A 25,246-nucleotide genomic window follows, 5' to 3' on the forward strand; every position below is an offset into this window, starting at 1 on the left:
TGTGTCAGTCATTTCCTATTACTTCAAGAGCTCAACAATTTGAAAGGATTTTGTTAGTTTTATTGTAATCTTCTAAATATGGAGGACATACTCCATACATTCTTTGATTACAATATGCATTTTGCATTATTTAGGACTTACAACAGAACAAGAGCCATTTTCCACATACAGGATATAGATCTGACTCACAATGCAAACAAATGTGCCATTTCTAATTTGGGGTGAAAGATGATGCCTTGTAAATCAAATTTATTGTGAAACAATGTAGAGTTTATAACTTTGGATGAAAACATGTGGCTTGGATTTCTTGGGGTAACAGCCCAATTTAACATTCAATTTTATAGACACAGTTCTAAGTTGTTCAACTTGCAGCTTCCCCACCCATTTCTTTTCTTGACCCACTCAATGTGCAACAGGCCACTTTTGTTTGGAAACTCGGAGTTCTTTTTAACTAGGGACAGAGAAAGAGGTTTATACATCTGCATATTAGGAGAGATTCCTGCCTAGGTGATTAACAATACTTATTTAGCTATTTTAGTTTCTGTAGCTGGAGAGGGGAACACTCAACCTTGGCTCATCTGTGGGTCCTTACTGTCACATGATGTGAACCATTTTCTCATTGTCCTCATAGGCAGATCTTATTTTGAGATAAACAGAGGTAGATGGTTTTTCTAATCCGAGGGCCAGAAGGAACAATTAGTTATTAATTATTCAAGACATCTGTCCCAGATATCCCAAACACTCCCTATTCATCTAACGATTGCTTTTGCTCTTAGCCCAATATCAAACTGTGAACTTACATTCAGTTGGTTTTTTCCCCAGTCACTGCTTTCTAAAATACTTCCCTCCCCCCACCCCCATCCTACCTTCTTGGTTCCTAGATGTACAACTTTGCCTTGAGCTGCATAAAAAGACGTTATTCAAGTGAGCCCAGCTTAGCCCAGTTCAGATCACTCTGTGGAACTGACCAGTTATTTACTATTCTAATTTTGCATCATCTGTAAACTTTACCAGGAATGACTGTTCACGTCCAGATCACTGATAAGATATTGAATAGCAGTGGACTAAAAACACATTGCACTGGAAACCCTCCCAATGGACTATGATTCCCCACTTACAGGGAGCTAGCCAGTTTGTGATTTATTTTATGTGCTGCAGATTCTGTATAGTACTAAAGTGTTAAATCAAATGCCTTACAGAAGTACGCCAGTTACCTTTGTCAACCAAATCTGTAATCTCCAAAAAAGAGAGAGAGTCTGACAAGGCTTCTTCCATAAAACCATGTGATTAGTATTAAGTTGCTGTGCTTTAATTCTTTACTGATTGCATTCCATATCAACTGCTAACTGTGGTAAATATGCACATGTATATCAAATAGAGCAACAGATGAAGATTAGATTGTCTGTCCCTGTGTAAGAGGTGGTAACAGCTGAGCTGAATGTTCACTGCCAGTATCCCAACATGCAGAGCTTGGATTTGGCAGTTTTTACACTCTAGCCCAGTGATACTCAGACTTCAGTGGTTCAGGAGCCAAATTACTGATCAACATTATCCAAAAGAGTCACAATAGTGTGAACTCATTGTTTCACTTACTACTTTTATTATAGACACATACACACAGCAAAATGATTGACCAAGTATTACTTTATCAACTACAATTGGTTAATATAGTAAAAGCATCGGGAGTGGTTATTGTTTTAATATCATGTGCTGCAAAGAGCCATAAGAGACACATTAAAGAGCCACTGGTGGCTTGAGAGCCTCAGTCTGAGCATCACTGCTCTAGTCCCTCATTCTGTTAAGATTTAAGATGAGGCTCCCTACTGGAATTTTATTATTTTCCTGCTTAGGAACACTCTCAAGCTGCACGTTAAAACAGTGAGGTCTTAGATTTTTTACTGACTGTTCTAGAGTTCAGGAAAAGGGAATCAGAGGAAGAATAGGCCTGGAGTGAACCTTCCCTCCCACTTAACAGCTTTAATAATGGCACAGAAGTGGAAGTTTCCATAGTAGCAATTGACTGATTTTGTGGGAGAGGACTTCTTAAATGAAAACGTGGAAGCTTTCAATATGATTTCAGGACACTGAGGAAGTCAAGTTTTAGATGGACTTCAATTCACACTTTCAGGGATGGGAACTTGCATTCTGATTTTCTTGAAATACTCTTAAGGAAAGCAGCTTGGGAATATTAAAGTTGAATATTTCAGACTATGCAGCTTAAAATAAATGCAACACACCCATCTAGTCATTAAGATAATGCTAACTCATTCCTTTTGGAGGAACCACACTGCCACTTGAAATAAACTGTTACAGTAGTATGCTCTTGGCTTTTGTGATTGACATATTAAACAGACAATTAATGCATCTAAGAACCTGCCTCATCTATAGATCAGATGTGGAGGCAGTCTCAGGCTCATCTAGGATAGAGAGACCATTACCTGGCTGGTCAGGGCAGATGTGGAAAAGTTGCTCTGACCTTTTGCTGGAGTGTGGAGGAGTGAGTCAGTCATGAGCAGTGCTCACTGACCCACACTTGGAAACCAGGAGGATCTAGCCTTTAATTAAGGAAGTTTTTTTTTTTTAAATACACACATGCCAGTATATAGTTTCTCCTCTGACAGAGTACATCTTTGCTGCCATAGTTTTAAAGGCGGGGGGGGAGCTACTGAACTGGTTGGTGGAAGTCACTGACCAAGCACTTGAAACTATGTTTTGTTGAAGTGCTAAACTAGCTTTCGACAGCAGTAGCCTCTTCTACACATGCATAGGAAATATTTTATTTTCAGCTTGTTCTACTAGTTCAGTTCAATAACTAGTTCAAAGTTAAGAAACAGACCAGGAGTTAAAAGCAGTAAAGCTTGTTTTCCTCTTTCAATCCATGAATTAAAGTGAGGTGAGAGAGGATTTGGTCTACTAGATCTAAGATCTTGAAGGATATGGTGGCCAGAAAATCAGTTCAACTCACTAGCTACAGATAATATTTTAACAAAAGTAAGTCACTTAGTTTTGTATATCAAAACTGTATTGAAAATCCCTTTTCTTATGTATCCAGCACATTTAAGGTAGTTTGATTTAATATAAAAATTTAAAAAAGTGATGTTTGTGCATGTTTAATTTAATTCTAATTTTCATCCCCAAATAGAGCTTTACCCAAGTCTAGTAAATGTAGTCACCATTTTAACAAATGTAAAAGTTAATCTGAATAATTGCAATTACATAGCTCAAAGTGTACAGATATGTATCCTCAGCAAAAAGTACCACCATATTTAGTGTAAAGGTGGAAGTAACTTGCAAATCAACATGTTTGAATGGCTACCAACCAATAAGAATCAAACTTTTTATTACGAAAATAAGGACAAATGCAAAATAAGATTAAAATAGATTTAAATAATTTAAATCAGCAAGCAGAAAACTTATTTAAACCTGATTTATGTCACTTTGATTTAAATCAATTCACTCTGCTTTCCAACATTAATCTAACCTTTAAACCAAAATCCTTTTGGAATGTGTTATGGCTGGTTTTAAAATCTATTTGCAAAATTAAAATTTTATTTGTGATTTCCTTAAGGTTATGGCTGATTTGTGAAATAAGTTTAACAATTTGGAGCAGTATATACATCATGGTAGCCCCCAGCAGTCCCAATCAGGATTGGGGTCCCATTGTGCTGGATGATCAACAAAAAAAGTAGTCACATGCATCCGACCAAGTGGGTATTCACCCACAAAAGCTCATGTTCCAAAACGTCTGTTAGTCTATAAGGTGCCACAGGACTCTTTGCTGCTTTTAAAAACAGTAGTCTTAGCTGGGAATCAAAGAAGTTCTAAAAGCCCAGGAATCAGGAAACAGATCTTATCAGGGCCGCCCAGAGAATTCCGGGGGCCCGGGTCGCGGGCGGCGGGGCCTCGGGCTCGACTCTCAGCGCCCGCCGCCAGGAACCTGGCGGCATTTGGTTCTCTGGAGCTCCTGCAGGGCAGGCATGCCTGCGGCAGGTCGAGCGGCCCGAACACTGACTGCGGCGGCTGCGGCGGTCCCTGCCCGCTGCGACCTGCATGCCTGCGCATGCCTGCGGAGGCTCAAGGGGAGGGCAGGGCCCCCGGGGCCCCCCGGGGGGGGGGGGCTGGGGCGGCCTCTGGCCCTTGCCCCCCCCCTCCCCTCCCCCTGGGATCTTATAGAGGATGCAATGTTTCAGAGCAGTTATGAACTATACAGATTTTTGCAAGTCAGGCAGATGTTTATTCTCTTTAGTTTACTTGTCAATTCACCCTGTATAGTTCATTATACCCCAGTATTAACTGTACCCAACTACTAATTCTAGTTAATGCAAAACAGATTCACATTTTTATTGAAGATCTGGAATAAAATCAAGTGAACTGAAAACCTTTGCAGATGACACAAAAAGGTTGAGGGAATGGTAAATAATGAAGAGTACAGGTCACCGATACAATCCTATCTGGATCATTTGGTAATACAACTAACTGTGAACATATACAGCTATGAGCAAATAATGTAGGCCATGTTTACAGTACAGGAAGCAGTGACTGAATGATTTGGGAATCATGGTGGATAGTCAGCTGAATATGAGCTCCCAGTGCAATACCACGAACAAAAGGGCTACTGAGATCCTCAGATGCAAAAACAGTGGAATCTCAATTAGGAGTAGCAGGTTATTTTACCTCTGTATTGGGCACTTATGAAACAGCTGCTGGAATACTGTTCAATTTTTAAAACAAGATTGGATGTTTATCTAAAAGATCTGCTCTAGGAATTATTTTGGGAAAATCATATGGCCCGTGTGACATAGGAGGTTAGACTAGATGATCACAATGGTCCCTTTTGTTCTTAAAATCTATGAAGTATTCCACGGTCCCTCTATCAATTTAGCATTAAGAATAAAGATAACTCTGGAACTTAGAGAAACCGAATTCCTGATTTTTAAAAAAAATGTTACAGTATGAAAGATATGGCCATCTGGTCTAGTTTCACTGATTTATAACTGTTTCACAAGGCTGACGTTAAGGTTTAGCAAGATTATGTTCTTCCCCTGCATCTGGTGTTCTGTTAGTGTACCAACAACATGCCCTGTCTTCTGCTGTTTGATATATTTTATGTATTATCTTGCTCCCCCAGTTACTTAGGTCTGAACACACAGTGCACTGTTCTTAACCACAGATACTACCGTTTGTTGTTGGTTTTTTGGTTATGAAAGTGAACTACAGTAGAGTCCAGGATTATTACATAAGAACTAAGGGAAACCTAATGCAGGTTTTGGTATTTTTGTGTGAGACTAACATGCATACAAGATGAAACCCTTGGAAGTGAAGGCTCTAGTTTGTAATCTTGTCAAATACTGAGTATCACTCAATCCATGGCATCTGGAAATCCATTTACCACCAAATATTAAAGCCCCAAAGTAAAGACAGTTTCCCTTGCTTGCTGTAACCACTCAGTTCCCCCCTACCCATTTAGATGCCACACCAGCATGTTTTCTAGACCTCAGCAGAAGCCAGTCCTGTAGACAGAGTATGGTCTATCTAGTATAAGATGGGTTATGGCCTTATGTTTATAGTACAGTCATAACTAGTTGTTTTGCACACAAATGGTGACCAAACTTAAGGTGATCAATTTTGAACGTTAAATGTATTTTACACAAGTTACCTTATGCATAGCTGCTAGCCAGGCTGCTGACAGCTTCTTGTTAGAATTGAAGTCTTCACTGGCAGTAAATTTCATCTGTGTGAGCTCCTCTGACCCTGGTACCTTATACTGCAGGAGCATACCTGTGGCACGAGTATTGCCTCCTGAAAAGGGAAAATTAAAGTAGAGTCCTGAACAAGCAGTAGGAGAACAAAGTATTTAGCCACTTGAGAAACAAAAGAAGAGGATGGTCTGTCCATAATCACCAATATAACTCATTCCCAATACCACTTAAATGCTTTAAATGTCTTGCATTAACAGCTGCAGCTATTGAATGCTACTGTGTGAGTATGAACCACAGTGTGTTACCACAACCCAAAGCCAAGAATGCACTGTCAGAATATCACTCAGGGAAGCTAGCAGCAAAGGGAATTATTGTTGAAATAAAGCTATTTATACACAGACATTGCAAGAACACCTTTCTAGCTTGGAATTTTTTTAAGTGTTAAAAGTCTTAAAAATAAAATTCATGGCAATTCACCACAGTATCTTTGCAGCTTGCAAACAATGGAAGTTGTTATTCTTGTGAGATTTAACCATTGTTCATATTTTAATTTAAAAAAGAGGGGTCCTTGCTTGATAGGAAATCAAGCTCATCGCACTGAAAGCTTTCTGGTCTCTACCAGATAGGTGGGAGGGCAGGTGGCCTCATGGTGGAAGCCTACTGTGAGGCCAAATAACTCCTGAAAGTATCAGCATATGGGGTGTTTCTGCCACAGAGGATGGATCCACTCAAGGAACTGTGTGGGAGAGCACCCCACCTTCTAGAATTTATATTCTAGATGTGATTTTAAGTTATGATATTAATAGGCCATCCAGTGAAGACAAGGAGGGAAGTGAGGAACACGCATAGGAATCAGGTTAGCCTAAAAGTCAAGAAAGGTTAGTATGGAATAACATGTAGCAATGGCCATATCTTTCATACTGTAACGTTTTGTTTGGGGGCATTTAGTACACTATTATAGGGTTAACTAAGTCGCCAGAACCTTCAAAAACCAATCCCCTTGGAGGTCACCTCACCTGCCTAATCCAATGCTCCTTATGCATACAAAGGCCTCATTTATTTCAATGACAAGATTATCTGCATATGGGGTAGGGCCCTAAGGGGTCAGTATCCTTATGGTACTATGTAAGAGAAATCCAGGCACAAAGATAATCTTGCACTAAGCTTCTGACCACAAGCCCCATAATTACATTTATGAGTTAACATGTTTTTCAGTCTCTTTGCAAAAGGAGCAATTAGATTCCTCTGCCCTCTCCAATTTACCTAGTTGTATTATAAAACTGAGTGCCTAACTTTCACTGTACTGGGACCTTGACCAATTTCAGATTGTTGCAAACGTGATTACGTGATCTACCAGTAAGCAAAAGTCAGTAGTAGGTTACATAAACAATACAGCACACAGCAAGACAGGAGAAAAACAAATATAGTAACCAGTATTTTCTCTTCATGATTTGCTTAGTCACAAGCCCATCTTTCCACCCAAAACAAAACAAGCAACCCCTCCCACACTACTTGGGCAAATGGCTAGCTTCTCCCCTCAAAGGGGCAGACAATCCTTATCTTAAGAATCAAATCATGCCAAAGATACTGACTGTCCAAATTTAAGGTTTTTATGAAGATCCACTTTTAAAATCTCATGACGTGCCAATTACATATGCAATACATTTCGTGTACATATAACTCTACATACCCAGCTACACAAGACAACTGTTAAGATTGTATATTGAAGCAGAATAGCAAGATAACTATCCATTTTGAATATGCACACTTGCCCATGTATTGGTTACCAAAGATACTTAAAGAAAATCAATTTATTTACAATATTTTGTTATGAGCACTAGAACAAAGCTTCCAACTGGTGCTCAATAATTTCTATTGTGATTTCACTACTGCTTTGGTCTACAAACTGGCCCAACAGCAAACTGTTTGAGCCACCAGTATTTTTTCTTCATGAGACATAAGTGGAAGAAACTAAACTGTCTTAGTTATAGACCTACAACTCCAAAGCGATACTAAATTTTGGTCACTTTTTGAATGAAGTGTAAGTTTCCGTTTCCCTAATTTGGCATGTTAATTATGGGTAGTTTTTGCTGAAACTGCAGTGATGCATGTTAAAGATATTCTAAAATAGTTTCCAATGTCAAGGCTAGCGTTCCCTGTAATTGCCTCTCCATGAGGAATGAGTGACTGCCAGAGATCAAGTTTAAGACTTATGAGGACAGTATCTTCTGTTTCCACCACATCTTATTCTATTCCTTCCATTTACCCATTCCCTCTGCTGCCTCATTTATTCTATAATCGACATTCAACACATCCACACCTTTCTTCCTCTATCCATCCTCCCATCTTGAGCAGCAGTACTTTGGTCGCTTCAGGACGTGAACACTAGTGCCAACCCATTTGTGCAGCAGGAAGTGGGAGATGCATAGTGCCCGTCAGCAAGGGGAATAGCCACAACTAGCTGATTTAAGGGAGCCCTGATCAAGGCAGAAGTATTTTAAGTCTTCCTCCAATAGTCAAAATATTCTCCACTTTAGAATTTAGATTGGATAATTTCTGTGTGTTCCTATTCTTTCTAAGGGCATCACACAAAATACATGTTTAAATCTAACACTTTTAAACACAAGTTGTCCAAAATTAATTTCAGTCAGATCTGTAGACCGCAAAGAGGAGAGGAAGAAAGCAGCACTGAAAAGGGCATCATAACAGCATGCTCAGGTGAATCAAGTTCACAACAACATTGCTGACCTTCAGTAATGTGTTGGCTCTCCAGAAGGCTGGTATAAGTGTGAATATCTTTTTCTACATCAAGAAGGTAGGCAAGCAGTGAGAAGAAAAATTAGTCAGAAGAGTAGTGAATAAAGAAATTAAAGGAGCATTAAGTTACACTCAAATAGCCACACATTTGGTTGATCTGAATATAGGAGTTAGTTCATTAGACAGAAATTACACAGTGACTACACTGATCCCACATTCATTGTAAATCTCACATCTAGAAAGTCCAGTAGTACTTGACAAAATTATTAATGGTAAAGAATCACTTTCGAAATCTTTGTTCCCATTTTTTATTTAGTGTACTCTAATACTGGGTTTGTGCCTGATGAGCATATTTTGTAGGACTTGGGTAAAAGTTAGTGACCCCATTCAGATTTCGGTTGGCCATAATCAGGGATCAGGTGAAAAGTAAAACTCTGCATGAGTGTTTGGTTAACTACATCTAACTGGTATGTGGTTAACAGTTTGTTAATTTGATAATACTAATTGGTCCCAATCTGTGGTTAGACTCTTACTTCTTAACATGTTATAGATAACATCCTCTCTGACACTGCACTTCCATCAACTCCAGAGTCTATCCCTTACAATGTTTGCTTCAAGCAAAAGCAGGCCACATCTGGGTCCTGATACTTTCCATTCTGATGACCAAAGTTCTTCTCCAGCACTACCCCCACTCAATCAAGAGTGCATCTCTATGGTTCAGAAGTGGGAAGCGGCAGCAGAGCATATGTTCACTGTCACTTGATTTAAGATACAAAGTTTATTGGGTTGAGGATCAAAAGGTCAGAAGTCAATTCTGAATTCTTGAGTTCTCTAAAATGCTACTGTCAGCAGCCACAAGGATAGGCTTCCAAATGCTGCCTCTGTACTCAGAGTGAAATGAAGCACCCACATCTGAGTTGTCAGGGTAAAAGAAGGTGGATTGTTTTATTAGGTTAAAGAAAAGCATTACAAATTCATAACTTATGACCATTAGTTTAGATTCATTGCAAGATTTACCTCCAGGAGTAAATCCCTCTGTAAGTATCTGGACAGTTGAAATCTGTGCAATTTCAATTTCATAATGGCTGTCTCCATCCAGAAACAAATATCTACACAACAGAAGAAAACATTGCTTCTTACAAGTGTGTCAGTTTTCAAGTTTACAAAATAAGTCTGATTCAAGAGAAACAACAGGTTCTACCAACAGTATCCTGGCAGTTTATGTACTTTAACACAAACCTCACAGGGATTAATTACTACAGTCTTAATCACAAGCAGTAAAGATAAAAGCTTTTCTTCCTAATACAAAAAACAAACTCAATCAACCAACTAAAAAAAGAACTCCCCTCCCCCTCAACCTTCTGATCTTCAGTTAAAGCCAGTTTAAAGCTATGAGAGACTGCCAGGTGCCTCTTGCAAAACTTCCTGCAGAGCATCCTCAAGAAGGAAAGTAACTGAGGCTTTTTTGAAAGACATTGTCTAACCATCTACAGTCTGAGGATCACACACAGCTCTGTGGAGGCTGGAACCTTATGCATGAGTTCCATTTTTAAAATAAACATTTTGAAACAATTTTTTCAATGGTTAATTTTTTCCTCTCATGCCCTCTCAACCAGTATCCTTTCCATTACTGTTGGCAACACATTATTTATATTCCAATAGCACCTACAGGTCAACTAGGGTTGAGATCTCACTGTACTAGGCACTAAACAAACACACAACAGAAGACTGCACCTACCCCAAAGTGGTTAAAAACAAACAAAAACTACACACAGTAGGCAAAAAAAACCCAAAAACAATGAGGAGTCCGGTGGCACCTTAAAGACTAACACTTTTTTTGGGCATAAGCTTTCATGGGCAAAAAACCCACTTCTTCCCCACAAAAGCTTATGCCCAAATACCTTTGTTCGTCTTTAAGGTGCCACCGGACTCCTCATTGTTTTTTGTGGCTACAGACCAACACTGCTACCCCCCGATACTAGACAGCAGGCAGTTTGTTTAAAATTACACTACAATTTCTTTCCACTTTTATTCACAATCAACCAACCATCCCTCTATCCTATCCACCTCCAATAGAGCAATACTCCACCTCCCTCTGGTTGTAGGAGTTTAAATTAAGAAACTTGTCAAAATTATCTGAAGGCTTCCTCCTGGCTATTTCATCTCCCACACAGGAACCTCCCTTCTCCCTCAAAGAAAGAGACAGGGCACTCACCTGGTCTTTTGCATGCCACAAGTCCACTAGCAACCAATAACTTCCATCCCCCACTGAGGAGAGGGGCCCTACACTGCTCCTCCATTCTTCCTTCCACCTAACCCCACAACCTTGGGATCAGCAGATTCTCTTCTCCTCCTCCAGAACCAGGCTTTCGTCTTTCAGAAGAACTCTAAAATTCACCCTTTCTTCAGTGTCCGTTACCAAACTCCTACTCCACACGCTGGTCCTCTCCCACCTTAACTTTGCAAGACATGTGCCTGTCATCGTCCTGAGGATTCCGCTTGTATATTGTACCTCTTTATCCCCAGCATTCCTCTGATACAAGTTTTTGCAGATTAAAAGCTCTGAGGGGGTTAAGGACAAACTTCCTTTGTGTGTACATCACCTAATAGGTTTTGGAAGCTACCAGTATACAAATAAAAATTAGACTAGTCATGTGGACTGTACAGTAGCACACAGTATATAGAACTCATTTCTTATGGACAACCAGTTAGCAGACAGCAACAGTCTGTCACTACTTGCCTAGCCAGCTTCAAATTAATGGCTTACATGCAAAGTACTTCATAATATTCCATCATCAATTTCTGGAGCCATCCAAGCTTCTTAGGGTATGTCTACATTGCAAAAAACACCAACCCAATTTAAAACTAAAAACAACCAAACCCGCCACAGCGAGTCTCAGCGCCCAGGTCTGCTGACTCAGGCTTGCTCTACAGGGCTAAAAATAGCAGTGTAGGCATTCCCACTCCTGCTGGAGGCCTGGCTGAAACCTGACAAGGGTGGTTGATCTCAGAGCCCAGGCTCCAGCTCAAGCAGGAACATCTACGCTGCTATTTTTAACCCTGTAGCCTGAGTCCGAGTCAACTGACCCAGGCTAACATTCACTGCCGTGGGTCATTTTTTGCAATGTAGACATACTTTTAATGTAAGTTTTTGCTGTGATCAGCAAGGTTTCAGTAGCAAAAAAACAACCAGACTCTGATGATGCAACATGTAAGCCCAAAAGGGCTTCCCCTCTGCTCATACCTAGGGCCCTATCAATTTCATGGCAGTGTGTCACTGACTGTGAAATAAGCCCTTCCCTGTGAAATCTGATCTCCCACTTGCTGCTGGGAGTGCCCCAGTCAGGGGGCTCCTAGCTGCATGTCCCAGCTGGGCTGGGGAGGGAGGGGACTTGTCCTTCCAGCCCCGGGAGCTTCCTGCAACAAAGGGAGCTCTTAGCTGAGAGTCCCTGCTGGGCTGGGGAGGGACAGGACTTGTCCTTCCCTTGCATAGCAGCTCTGGAAAGGAGAACAGGAAGGGGGGGGGGGAAATCAGACCCACGTCTGAGTGCCTCCCCCTACTGCAGGAAGCTTCCTGTCCAGCACCGGATGTTCCTGCAGCTGGCTGAGACTTGTGGAGGTGGATCAGATACCCCCCTGCTCCTAGGAGCATCCCAGCCAGGGCGCTCTTAGTTGTGAGTCCCTGCTGGGCTGGGGAGGGACAGGACCAGTGTTCCCTCTAGTTTTTCCCCAACCACGTGTGGAATTAATTTTGTTATGTGCACCAATATAACACATCACCTCTCCCTGCCGCAGCAGCTCCACGGCTCGGGCTGCAGGATAAGCACCCCTTCCCCGGCAGGTCGGGTCTGGGCCACCCCAGTTGTGCCTGGGGCCGGGCTGCAGCAGAGTTGGGGCCAGTGGAGGGCTGCCCCGGCCGTGGCAGGCTGGGAGCCGGGTTAGGTTAGGGCCAGGCATGGCAGCTCAGAAAGGAGAAGATCAGAACCACTTTTGGGTTGGGACCCCCACGGTTACAACACTGTGAAATTTCAGATGTAAACAGCAGAAAACGTGAAATTGACTAATTTTAAAACTCTCTGACCATGAAATTGATCAAAATGAACCGTGAATTTGGTAGGACCCATGTACCCACTTGCTGATTCTGGAAACATTTTAGAGCACATAAACCAGCAGGAAAGCTGTAGAGGCAACATACAAGCCCTCATGAAGAGCAGGGATGGGGAGATTAAACAAAAATTTAAAAACCTAACCAGATTTAACAAGTGCAGTTTCCATTCACATTTCTCACCTCTGGTTGTTGGAAAGTCGACAAACCATCAGCTCAGATTTTTCTGATGTTCCCCGAGCAACAGAGAATGTAGCACCTTAGTAGGAAAAAATCCCCAAGTATTTATTCAGTTATTCAAATGCTAAATTTGTAATTTAAGAAAGAAGTTAGCATATCAAAAATTTTTATAAACTTTTGCACTTAATGCACCTATCCTAATGGCTTGAACACTAAGCTACGTTATGCTCTCCATTTTACCCCATGTATCTTAAAAGTCTAATCCTGAAAAGCACATAAAAAGAGTTCACTGTGATCGTGAGCAGCAAAATGGTGTAGCTGTAACTAAACATCCTGTGATCAGTTAATATTTTTTCTCCGATGTGTTACTCCTGGAGGAATTCTATGCTACTGTGCGCATATTTTTATTTTTTTTGTGCAGAAAAAAGCTTCTGCTGAAATGCTGACACAGTTCTGCCTTTTTCCCCACCAGAGGGCACTGTGGTGCAGGAACACAGCAGCAGCTCCCAGCCAGCTAGGGAAGAGAACGAGCCTGTCAGGCCAGGCCCAGGAAACTGGAGCAATGAGGAAAAATAGCATGGGGCTGCTGGGGGGGTCAAATAGGGGCTCATAAGGGCTAGTGGGGGAGGATAGACTGGGGCAGGGGCTGAATGGGAGTTGAGGTGCAGGGCCACATGGTGATGGGGGAGGGAGGTGCAGGGCCACATAGGGACAGTGGGTTGCTGAACGGGAGCACAGAGACATGGGGACAGGGAGTGCAGGACCACATGGAGATGGGGAGAAGGGCGCACAGCCACATGGGGTCGGGGCAGATGTGCCTGACAGAATGGGAGAGGCTAGGTGTCAGCCAGGGTCTGCATGGGGGAAGCTCCCTAACAATCCCTTCCAACCCCCCAAAAAACCCTGTTCAATACTTTTCCCGCTCATACCAAACAACCCTCCAAGTTCACACCCAGGCTCCTTCCCAGCAGTTTACTTCCCTCTCCCTCAACTCCTCCATTACCCCTGACTCCCCCAAGCATTTGCACTGCTTCTGAGGGGTGCAGGAAATTAAGCTTCTGTATTGTAGTTCATATGAATTATTACTCAGAGTTCTGTATTAATATGCCTAGTAAGGAATCTATTTGTCAAAAAATATTTCCTGTTGTTACAGATATACTTGCCGACAGGTATTTTGAAATAAATGACCAAAAATAATTGAAACTGGTGTGATTATATTATGTTATTTTCACAAAATATGCAGAATTTTAAAATACTGTTTACCTGATTTAAGGTACACCCTCAACCTCAAAGCAAGAGGCAAAGAACAGTATCAAATGATTGTGGGACAGTTTCCTGCTATTACAGTGGACCATTTTTGCCATCAAATGTTGCAGTTAGTAAAAATATTATAAAAACTTTTAGAAAAGTGTACAGAATATACAGTGAGATATTAAGATTTTATTGGCAGGTGGCCGTTCAATTCAGGACTGCCCCATGCTCAGATTTTCTTAGTTACACCAGTGTAAGTCAGGAGTTACTCCATCAGAGTTAATGAAGTTATACTACTATAACTGAGAAGAATAAAATAATCCCCTTACAAATAATTTAAAAGCCACCTGTGCCTCACCCCCAGAGCACATTCTAGAATAACCAGTGCACGACGTTATACGTAATCCATGTGTAGATGTGTTCGCAGAGCATGTTTCCCACCCCATCAGGAGCGCTAATTTTGGCTGAGTCTTTCACAAACCAAAGAGACCAAAAGTGTTAAAATTCAAAATGTAAGTGTTCTATAGAAATTGGTACATTCCTTCCTATGCTCATGGAGCTGTAGGACATCTCACCAGGAATGTGCATTCTAATTAGAGGTGTGCTCTTGCCTAACTACTGAAAATACCTATTAAAGTCACATTCAGCATCCCTTGAAAGGCATGTTCCCAATTTTAAATAGTCACAGGATATTTTAAAAATTTAACAAAGACACATCAGATTCTTCATTTTTAAAATCAGTACAATTAGGGCTCCAGTTATATTTCATACTGCTCTTTAAATCTATTCACAGTTGACAGTTCAGTGACAATCACAGCCACCTACACAGTCTAGGGAGGAAGAAGAGATCAGAGGCTGAAATGAAGTTTGAAGCATGTATTCTCTATTATAAGACTTCAAAATTGTTCTCTTTACTGTTAAGAGTGTATTTGATCCACATTGTGTGTACAGGGATGTGATTTAATAAAGTGCAATATTACAAGAGAGCTATTACCTCATACATTCATCAGCTAGTAAGAGGCATTAGAGTTCCTTTGACTGTAGAAGCCGAACAGATCTGGCTAGATAACAAAATAATGGGCAAACAAGAAAAAAAAAAGACAGTGGGAAAGTATTTCAAAAGAGATTTCTAGAGACTGCAACATAGCACCTTACTTGACAACATAAGGGAATTAGTTCTGCTATTTATCTCATTATTTGTTTGACACTCGCTCGAATAACTATGTACAAGATCAAAACAATGGTTGTGCATGTATTACTTACCATTCATAAGCACTTTAAGCTGCTTGTCATAAAATTCTGTTTCTTTCTGAGAGATGAAAGCACATTCAGCACACTGGCGCACAGGATCTACAAAGCACATACGAGGCAGAGGCACTTTTTTACTGCAGCATTTGTCACAAAAGCACTTCCCACATCTCCGGCAGTGGTGCTAGGCAAAAAAAACACTAATATTACAAAAGATGCAATTAATAAGAGAGCTGATAATGTTACCACATCAACACTACTACTCCTGAAGCATTGGCATGCACAAGAGAAACTAGGTGAGCAAGTAACAAGATACATAGAGGGAAAAAAAATACTAGATATGGCTAATTAAGTGTCACATGATTCTAGAGATAGTAAGAAGTGCTAAAATGACATCTCTGGAGACTGGAACTCTAAAGACGGTCTAGCATGAGCAATAGCAGTGCAAGCTTCTCCAGACACCCGAGCACTGTGCTTCAGGTCTTACCAGAGTGCACAAGGGTGAAAAGGAGTCTCCATGGACCATTAGATCCTTGTCCTCACTATCAACAAGACTGCAAAACATAATGGTGGTTTGCATGTCCTCTTCACTTTCCATGGAGATTCCACTGGGCTCCATCCTCAGCCCACTCCTCTCCCTCCAAATATTTAATTCCATGTCTAATAGTGACAGAAGCAATTCCAGATTTTATAGACTGAATGATTTTTATTTTTAACCCTAACAGAAATATCAGTTAGTAGAACAAAGAAAGATTCTACAAGTGTCCAGTGAAGTTGGGATAATGGCAAATCATTGGCCAGCGTGATAAGGCCTATTTCACAGCAATTATAAGTTCGCAGCAAGTGGGCAGCAACGGCTATCCCTCAATACAAGGATGATACCTGCCAGGAGGAAAAGTCATTGATGAGCCTTAAGATAGCTGAGGAGTCCTATCTGTGCTCTACAGGTTTTCCCACATACATGACAGGGGGTTGTTTGGAGAAAGCACAACTGCTGGCCAGGATATTATACGTTTTCCTTCTGCCTGTGCTGTTTCTCAGCCTTGTGCGCAAGGCAGTTCTCTTCAAAACAGCTGAGGCTTGATGTGTGATGTGATGCCATTGCCGTCTATTGCCAGCCAGCTCTTCCCAATTTGTGAGGTCAACACCTCCCTTCTTAAAATATACTTTCAGGGAGTCCTTGTAGTGTTTTTTTGCCCCGTGGGTCCTCTTACAAAGACTATATTGAGAAAAGAGCATTTGCTTTGGAACACAAGTACTGGCAATCTACACACAATGACCAGCTCAACAAAGCTGATGTTTCATAATCTTCGCCTCAACACTGGTGATGTTAGCTGCAGAGAGAATGCTGGCCTTGGTGCAACAGTCTTCCCATCTACTATGGAGAATATTCCTAAGGCAGCACTGTAGGTGCAACTCCAGATGCTTAAGATGGCTTTGGTACATCACCTAGGTCTCGCACCCATAAAAGGGAGTGGGGATGACCACTGCATTGTAGATCAGGAACTTAGCTTCCATTCGCAGATCTCTCAATAAAGACCTGACGAAGCAACTTTCCAAAGGACGTGTTGGCACAGCAGGTACTATGTTCAATCTCCACATCAAGATAGGTTGTGTGGGAGAGGCAGCTACCAAGGTAAGGGAAATGCTCAACATTTTCCAGGCGTTCACCACCGATGACAATTTGTGGGAGAAGTGGGGCAACTTATCCTGGGACAGGCTGATGGAACACCTTAGTCTTCCCAATGTTGCAGGAAAGTCCCAGGCTATGATAGCACCATAGAAAAGATCTAGGGTGGATTGCAACTCAGCCTCAGTGTGCATGGGGATAGCACAGTCGTCAGCATACTGAAGGTCTGTAATAACAGTCCTAGTGACCTTTGTTTTAGAATGAAGATGCCACAGGTTGAAGAACTGGCCATCCATGTGATTCTTCAAGAATTGAGATTGAGTAAGGCAGTCACAAATAAGAATCAAGATCACAGCAACGTAGATTGAAAAAAAGGGTTGGGGCAATAACACAGCCCTGTTTGACATCAGTCTAGACGGTGAACGGGTCCATCTCTAACCCATTAAAGAGGACAGTGCTGGTCATCCCATCATGAAGTAACTTGAGAACGCAAATGAACTTCAACGGACAGCCGAACCTAGAAAAGACCTTCCATGACGGTTCACAACTGAGGGAATCAAATGCCTAGGTTAGGTCAATAAATGCCATAAACAATGGCTGGTGTTGTTCTATACACTTCTCTAGGATCTGTTGTGCAAGAAGAATCATGTCGGTGGTGTCCCGAGACAGTCTGAAACCACATTGGGATTCCGGAAGGATACTTTGGCAAGAGGCAGGAGATTGTTCAAAAGGATGCGAGCAAGGATCTTCCCCTCAATAATTTCCACACATTAACTTGTCCCCTTTCTTAAAAATGGTAACAATATTGGCACTCTTTAGGTTGGGTCAAATTTTCTCATTAACTTCAAAATCATGCTAGTCATTAGACTTTTCAGCAATGCCTCACTGAGAGGTTCTCTGACCTACCTGACAACATCAGTGACATCCAAATACATTGGAAGGAGTTCAAGACCATTATTCACAAGGCACATGCTGAATTCACAAGGCATATACTCCACTCACCACATTGGATTTGATGAAAATGAGGAAATCCTAGCACTTATTCATCAGAAGAGAAGCACATCTGCACTTGGTAAAATGAACCCTCTAACCAGCAAAAAGAGACACTTATTGGCTTAAAGTTGTAGTTCAAAGGAGGCTGCGTGACACCATGCATCAGTCGTGGCAAGCAAAGGCAATGGAGATCCAGAGCTTCGCTGATCAACATGACATGAGAAGCTTTTTTCAAGCAACAAAAGTCATTTATGGGCCAAGTTCAAAGGACACAACCCCTCTGCAATCTCAGGACAGCTCCACCCTTCTTAAGGACAATGTAGACCTCAAGCAACATTGGAAGGAACATTTTGAGATGCTATCGAACTGCGAATCTGAAGTCTCAGCTGCCACCACCCAGTCCATTCCTGAGCAGTCAGTAATAGACCCTCTTGCTGACCCTCCCCCCCCAAATCTCCTGAGGAAGTTTGGCATGCCATCACTCAGACTAGAAACAATAAGGTGCTGGGCCCAGATGGCATCCCCATTGAGGTCTTCAAAGCTGGTAGAATAGCACTCATGCAAAAACTTCAATTTCTCTGCTAGTAGTGGGACCCCAAATCATTATTTCCACTGGAAATTATGACATGCACAATAGCTATTCCTTGTTTGAGATCACAGAGGAAATTAAAGTAATTCATGCTACATAGTAAAACTCTCCATGGGAGATGGAGCATGTCAGGCAACCAACTTATGGATCAAAATACGTCTCAACCCCTGATGTGAATAAATGATAGCTTGAGTTTCTGAATATTTCTTTAATTAGGGAGCAAAACTTATGTGCACAGAACCACCAATCAACCTCTCCAATATGCCCATCCTCCTCACTGACCAGCCACATTTACTTATCATAGTTACCAGTCTAATACTTTTAGGATTCCTGAAGATTCCCAGTATACCATATTTAATAAGATTTATTTTCCACTTCGTTACACCATATCTGTTGGGCTTTACATTCCAAATAATACATTGCAAAACAAGTGTTTCAACCCAAGATGCATCTTACATCCATCTTTCTTCCTTTCCATCAGTGTATGCTAGCAAAATGTCTGTGTAATTAGGTAGTTATGCAGGGAATGTTATTCATAGCTAGAATGATTGTCCTGCTGACTTTTGCACAAACTAGCAATCTGAAACCATTCCGTCTCCCTTTCTCCAAGGAGAAGCTCCAGATTCTCGGCAATATGCTCCGTCTCCTCTGACAGTAGTTCTCAGTAAGACAGTACCTTCTCTATGCTGCTTGCTAGTAAAAGTTCATGCAACGGAAGACAACATAAAAGTTAATTAAAATACTCTATATGGATGGACTGAATTACATGCCCAGTACAGCCCACCCCATCAATTTCAATGAATTACTGTTCATAATTCAACAAAAGAACTAATTTTACTTATAGCAAATGCATCTTTTGCCAATATCTCCACCCATTATTTGTTTTGCACATTTTGTCCAAGTACTTTAGGATTCTAGGGAAAGCCTGATTATAGCCTTGAAAACAAGTTTTCCTAATACTAGACTCTTTCAGTCACATAACCAATTTTTTATGCAATTCTGAGTGCACTGAAATGAACATGGTTTGTCGTTTACTTGCCAGCATTACTGACAACAGCATATTTTGAGAAGTGTTACTTACATGTTGCTTCAAAACCAGCAAAGTATTTTAGTCCTAAAAATAGTAATTTATTTTAAATTTCACAGCAGAATAATAGATTAAAAAGGATGAAGACCTATTCCTAGAGGGGGGAAACAAAAGCTATTTTTAAGGCACATCAAATTATGGGTGAAAGGTACTTGAAAGTATCCTTTTGAAAGAGAGGTTTCAACACATTTCAAAACAAGAGTTCACAAAAAAAGTTCCACAGTTTAATGTATTTAGGCTATTATGTTTTGTTGCTCTCTCTTACCTTTCTGGTTATGAAATCAAACTTCGTTTCACACTGCATACATCTTGGACACTAGAAGGCAGTAAAGAGTACAAGATTTATGTACATCTTTATCCAGAGACAATGCACAAGACTAAACATATTAGAGTAATTTCTAGAAAGTTAAATAGCTCTAATGAATTCCCATGCAAGTAGCATCTAAATAATGCTTGTTTCTTGCTTATCTTAATCTTCTGAACATTTGTGTGGTAGGCAAGTACTATCCACATCTCACAGAGAAGGAAGAGCAAAAAAAATTGATTTTCCCTAGGCACAAAGTAAATCAGTAACAGTAAGGATTATAACTCAGGAGTTCCAATCTCATGCATAGTCCACTATGCTACGTGGCCAGTTCTGTGCTCCAAATTTGTATTATCTTCTACGTACACTATACAAGTTAACTATCCATTTATTTTACTGTTACACATTTTTAATTCACAAGTGCTGTTAGTTTATGCACTTCAGCAACATTATCAGTAGTTAAAAATATCTGAAAAATAGCATAATTATCTTGGAAGTTCTGTTCCCTCCTCCGTCTCCCCCCTATAACCATGATGGCTAAATCTATATCTGCAAAATGTCACTTGATAGTTTAGAACATTTTCCTAGAAAGAGCTTGGTGAAAGAAAAAAAAATATATGAAGTCACAATTTTTTTTTCCTCCTCTCATTAAACATTTGATAAGAGCCAGCTGCTCTGGGTTTTGTGGTCTAAACTGGTAACAGTGCTTGAGAGAAACTTTATTCAATAAGTATTAGATGTGGTTATTATTATGGCATTTTCTACGCAGATACTAACAAAAGTCACTCACTAACGTGCTGATCTACAGCACTATTTTACATCACTGGCATCTTTCCAGAGTCCCTCATATTTTTACATTGTTTCAATTCAACACATAATACCAGATAACATTTCAATTATAAAGCCTTGGATAGTATCAGGTTTATCTGCTAGGCTATTAATCCAATGTTGTGTTTGACATTTGGGACAGGTGGTAATATGTTCAGGTTCTGCAATAGCTTTTGGAATTATAAAGACTGTAAGCTCTTTAGACCAGAGCCCATCATCATCTTATGTTTGTGCCATGCCTAGCACAATGGTGCCCTAATCCCTGATTGAGGCCCCTAGATGCCAGTGCAATACATATAAACGTATCTAAAATTGAGAGCACAAGGCAACGGGTTGGGAGGTGAAGGGGCAAAGAAATGTGGTAGAGGGGAAAGAGAATACTGCAGTTAGGAGCGCTGTCCTTCAGATGATATATTAAGCCGAGGTCTCTCTTGCTTTCAGTGACCATTCAGGTGGAATATCTCATGGTACATTTTGAAAATCATGGATAAAACACTGTGCCTTAGTCAATATCCCCTTGTAACAGGCTCCAAAACAGAGTATCAGAATTTAAAATAAAGCAGGTTGTAATGTTCAAGGTTGAGAATGAGCTAACTGCTGAGCATACAAAAGTTGTGATTTGCCTATTGTTATCATGCTCCCAGTATTTAACTCCTTACTTTGTAAAGTTCTTTAACGTAACTAGAACTTTCATGGTGTATTTCAGAAAGTTCTAGATATTTCAGCAGGTTCCAGATCAGTATCAAAGTTCAGTAGCAACTACTTAGCAACAACTACCCAAGAAATGCCACATCAGCTAAGTCACAAACCTCAAATTCCCGAGCCACCTACTTTTAACTACAGCTTGATGCATTAAATCACTTATGAAATTTAGCTAATTCAAGCACAGTACCTGCACTTAATCTGCAACTAGCCAGCACCAATTAAAGAGATTGCTCAACTGTTCAAATTAAAATATTATACAAGAACCAGTAAGTTTCTAAAAGCTTCCTTAAAACCAGAATGATCAGTACTGGTCTCAAATTATGAATGTTCTTTCAAAAGATGTACTGAACATCAAACCCCTGTCAGAATGGCTACAGAAATGCACATTTACCTTCACTGAATTATCAGTTCAATGCACTAAGCCCTTTAATTCTATTGCTCCAGCTTATACAGTACAAACTGATCACACACTTTAGCAATTTCAGGTACAAATTATAGTTACTTCCCTAATATTTTCCCCTCGGTGCAGAGCTTTTAAAAGCGGAAAGTGGAAAAAATGGAATATAAAACAATGGAAAATACCACAAGAGGGAGGTTATTACAGAAATCACCATTTAGCAAGGATGGCAGTATGGCTTAGTGAACAAGGCACTGGAGTGGGACTCAGGAAACATGGCTTCAATTTCCAGCTCTTAAACTGGCTTGCTGGTTGAAAATGGGCAAGTCACTTGCCTTCCCCATGCTTCTGTTTCCTCGCCTGTAAAATGGTGACAATGATACTGACCTTCTTTAAACCACTTTGAGGCCAATGGATGAAAAGTTATATAAAAGAGGTAGGTATTATTGTATTATGCTAACTGCACAGCTTGGATGAAAAGTGTACCTTATTCTCCAATAAGGAGTAACTACATTCTTTATTTCACAATTACCACCTCCATTAAAAAAAAAAAAAGAAAAAGGAAAATGCCCCCTTGCCATCATGAGCATGCCTGATATTAGAGAACAGCCCCTGGTGTTAAACATCACGGAACGACGTTTTCCTAACAGAATATTTTACTTTCACATTAAATATCATGGACATGTATCAACACAGTACTTCTGAGACTTCTTTTGACCAGAAGTGATCCTGGCTTTGATGACCCATTTACATGGCAGATAAATAAAAAATAGGACTTTGTTTCAGTTAAAACCAATATATGCTTATTAAAAAGCAATCTCATTGGTGCTTGTACAATTGATGGCCATTTCTGTTATCCCCGGATGTGCTTGCATATAGAAATACATTAAGAATTGACCAAGTGAACCCTATTGCTTCCATTTCTATATTCTGTTGACAGAGAGAAAAGGATGAGGCTTGAACTAGTTTTGGAGAAAATCTTATAGGAAAATAGATTTTTTTTTAATTGTATGTCAAACTATTCTTGGATAGCTGAAGGAAGAGCAAATATACCATCACAAACAGAACAAAAGAGGTTTCTAATTAATAAAACAAGAAAATAAGTTTTAACAGTTGCATCCATACGTTCACAAACATATACAGCAACTGTATATGTGCTGTGCATGAAGCATAGTTATCTATCCACAAAAGGATATGGAGGAATGTTCTACAGAGTATTTACTTAAGAGTACTGTGAGAAACCTTATTTCCATGAAATAGCAAGGTTAAGACCAATATAAATAGAATGAAACTGCATTCACTAACTTGGGTGAATGCAACAACAGATTATAAACAAATTCACTTTTTCATCTTCAGAACAGTAATGGCCACAGTATATTAAATACTGAAGAATTATGTTCAAATACTGTAATACTTTGACCCTGTCTCAAACAAAAATCAGGAGAGTCAATTTACAGATGGACTATGTCAGGTCATGTCTACACTGGGAGCACTGATGTAGGTATACAATACCTGCTCTTCTACTGGTATAGTTTGTATCAGTTCCTTACACAAAGCAAGTTATTCCAGCAAGATTACTTATTTGCTGCTATAACGTCATCAACATTGAGGCTTTTGCTGACACAATGATGTTGGTTAAGCATCCGATTTTTTTCAGACTCCTAGCCACCATAGCTATGCAAGTAAAATTTTTAAGTGTAGACCAGGCCTCAGACGTTGCATTCAAAACAAGAATTTTCATACAAAATATACCAAAAATCAGCATCTAGTGCTGGAAGTGAAACAATTGATTTAATAGGCCTATCTAAATTGGACATTCTTTTAATACTGGTATTAGCATAAAAACAATGGTAACAAGAGACACTATAAAATACTGATTACACTTATCTCTATTGTTACAGACTACTATTATATGTGTTATCTTTGCTAGCATCTACGTGCAAGATGTGTCAAGCTACGTAATATTTATCACCATCAAAAGAAAAAGAAGTGGATGCATTTTTCTGACTGTGTTTGACCCTATCTTGACATCCTATCATGCCTGGGTGTTTTACTAAATCAGAGAGTTCCCCACTAACTACTTATTCTAGAAAGGTATTTGTACTCATCTGTGTTAAATACATCCATAATCATTTTCTTTCTCAATCTTAGTAAGCAAAAGTTTATTTCAAGGATAAGAGGCCACAATCTTAGAAATTAGTTTTATTTTTTAAATGCATTTAAGAATAAAAAGTATTTCCATTAAGAGCTTCTTAGTTCACAGCATTTTAATCTCATCAGGAACCCCAGTTACTTTTGTGGTGGAATCCCTTGAATAAAATGATCCTGGAAAATAACTCTCCCTATCCTTTTTATAGCCAGTGTTTAAAACCAGAAGGGACCACCACCAAATCATCTGGTCTGATCTCCTGTATGCCACAGGCCACCAATACCCACCCACATACTAAAGCCAGCAACCCAAATTAGACCAAAGTACAATAGCCCACAGGAGACTAAACGATTACATGCCACAGGAAGAGAACAGGAGGGTTTGAGGTACACTAATGCCTGAGGTCTCCACAATAGCAGAGAAATAATTAAGTGAGATGCATCCAGATAAACCTGACAAGCGACCCACACCTCATGCTGCATAGGAACATAAAAATCCCCAATGTCACTGCCAATCCATGACCCTGTGGGCTTGTTTACACTGGCACTTTACAGCGCTGCAACTTTCTCACTCAGGGGTGTGAAAAAACAAAAACAAATTCTGAGTGTAGCAAGTTTCAGCGCTGTAAAGCACCAGCGTAAACAGTGCACCAGCACTAGGAGCCACGCTCCCAGTGCTGGTAGCTACGCCTCTCGTGGAGGTGGTTTTTTTAGCGCACTGGGAGAGCTCTCTGTCATGGCAGTGCTTTAGCGTTGCCAATGTAGACTAGTCCTAATAAGTGAAATACTGTGCATTGTTTACAACAGAAAGGAAATACACTCTATGCACAGCCAGATAAATGAGATGCATTTGCTGGCTTGTCAGTTTTTAAAACATGGGCTAAGCCAGGTTTCCAGCCCATTATTCTGCAGATAAACATAGCAGAAAGAGCAGTGACTAACAAAATCAAACAGCAACAAAAAGGGACACTAACTTCACTTGCCTTCCCCCACCCCACCACTGTTTAGGAAGCAGATTCACTCACATTTTTTAAGTCAACCCAACAGAACCCTCTCCTTAGCCATTTCTCCAGCAAGACAGCTTTCTACACTTACATGAGGTTTTGCCTATAATTATTTTGCCTCAGCAGAGAGGGTATTTCCTGCCAGCAAATATGGGAACTACGTATTAACAAGATGGGACAAGACACATAGGCAGCCTCAAGATATGAGTGATAAGATAAAATAAAGAGTGGAGGGGGAAAAAAAACTAACGTCCCAATATCCTTCCATTCCAGGCCACTGAGGCTGCTTTGCTGGGCCCTATACAACAGGGAGAGAAAGAG

General features: G+C 40.4%; 1 protein-coding gene across 3 annotated transcripts in view; it reads right to left on the minus strand.

The window, feature by feature from the left end:
• ZFYVE21 (zinc finger FYVE-type containing 21) overlaps positions 1-25,246 on the minus strand; it is a 30,635-nt gene that overhangs the window by 3,475 nt on the left and 1,914 nt on the right. For 2 of the 3 annotated variants that reach the window (XM_039538533.1, XM_039538531.1), the window contains exons 2-7: positions 19,805-19,855; positions 15,256-15,424; positions 12,745-12,820; positions 9,474-9,565; positions 8,448-8,501; positions 5,657-5,799 (exon numbers count right to left, since the gene is read on the minus strand). In XM_039538533.1, coding sequence (XP_039394467.1) covers positions 5,657-5,799; positions 8,448-8,501; positions 9,474-9,565; positions 12,745-12,820; positions 15,256-15,424; positions 19,805-19,843 — 573 coding nt within the window. In that variant the 5' untranslated portion in view covers positions 19,844-19,855. The remainder of the gene's footprint in view (positions 1-5,656; positions 5,800-8,447; positions 8,502-9,473; positions 9,566-12,744; positions 12,821-15,255; positions 15,425-19,804; positions 19,856-25,246) is intronic. The other variant, XM_039538532.1, reaches the window with a different exon arrangement.

The sequence above is a fragment of the Mauremys reevesii genome, linkage group 4, assembly GCF_016161935.1.
Source record: "Mauremys reevesii isolate NIE-2019 linkage group 4, ASM1616193v1, whole genome shotgun sequence".
Classification (NCBI taxonomy): domain Eukaryota; kingdom Metazoa; phylum Chordata; order Testudines; family Geoemydidae; genus Mauremys; species Mauremys reevesii.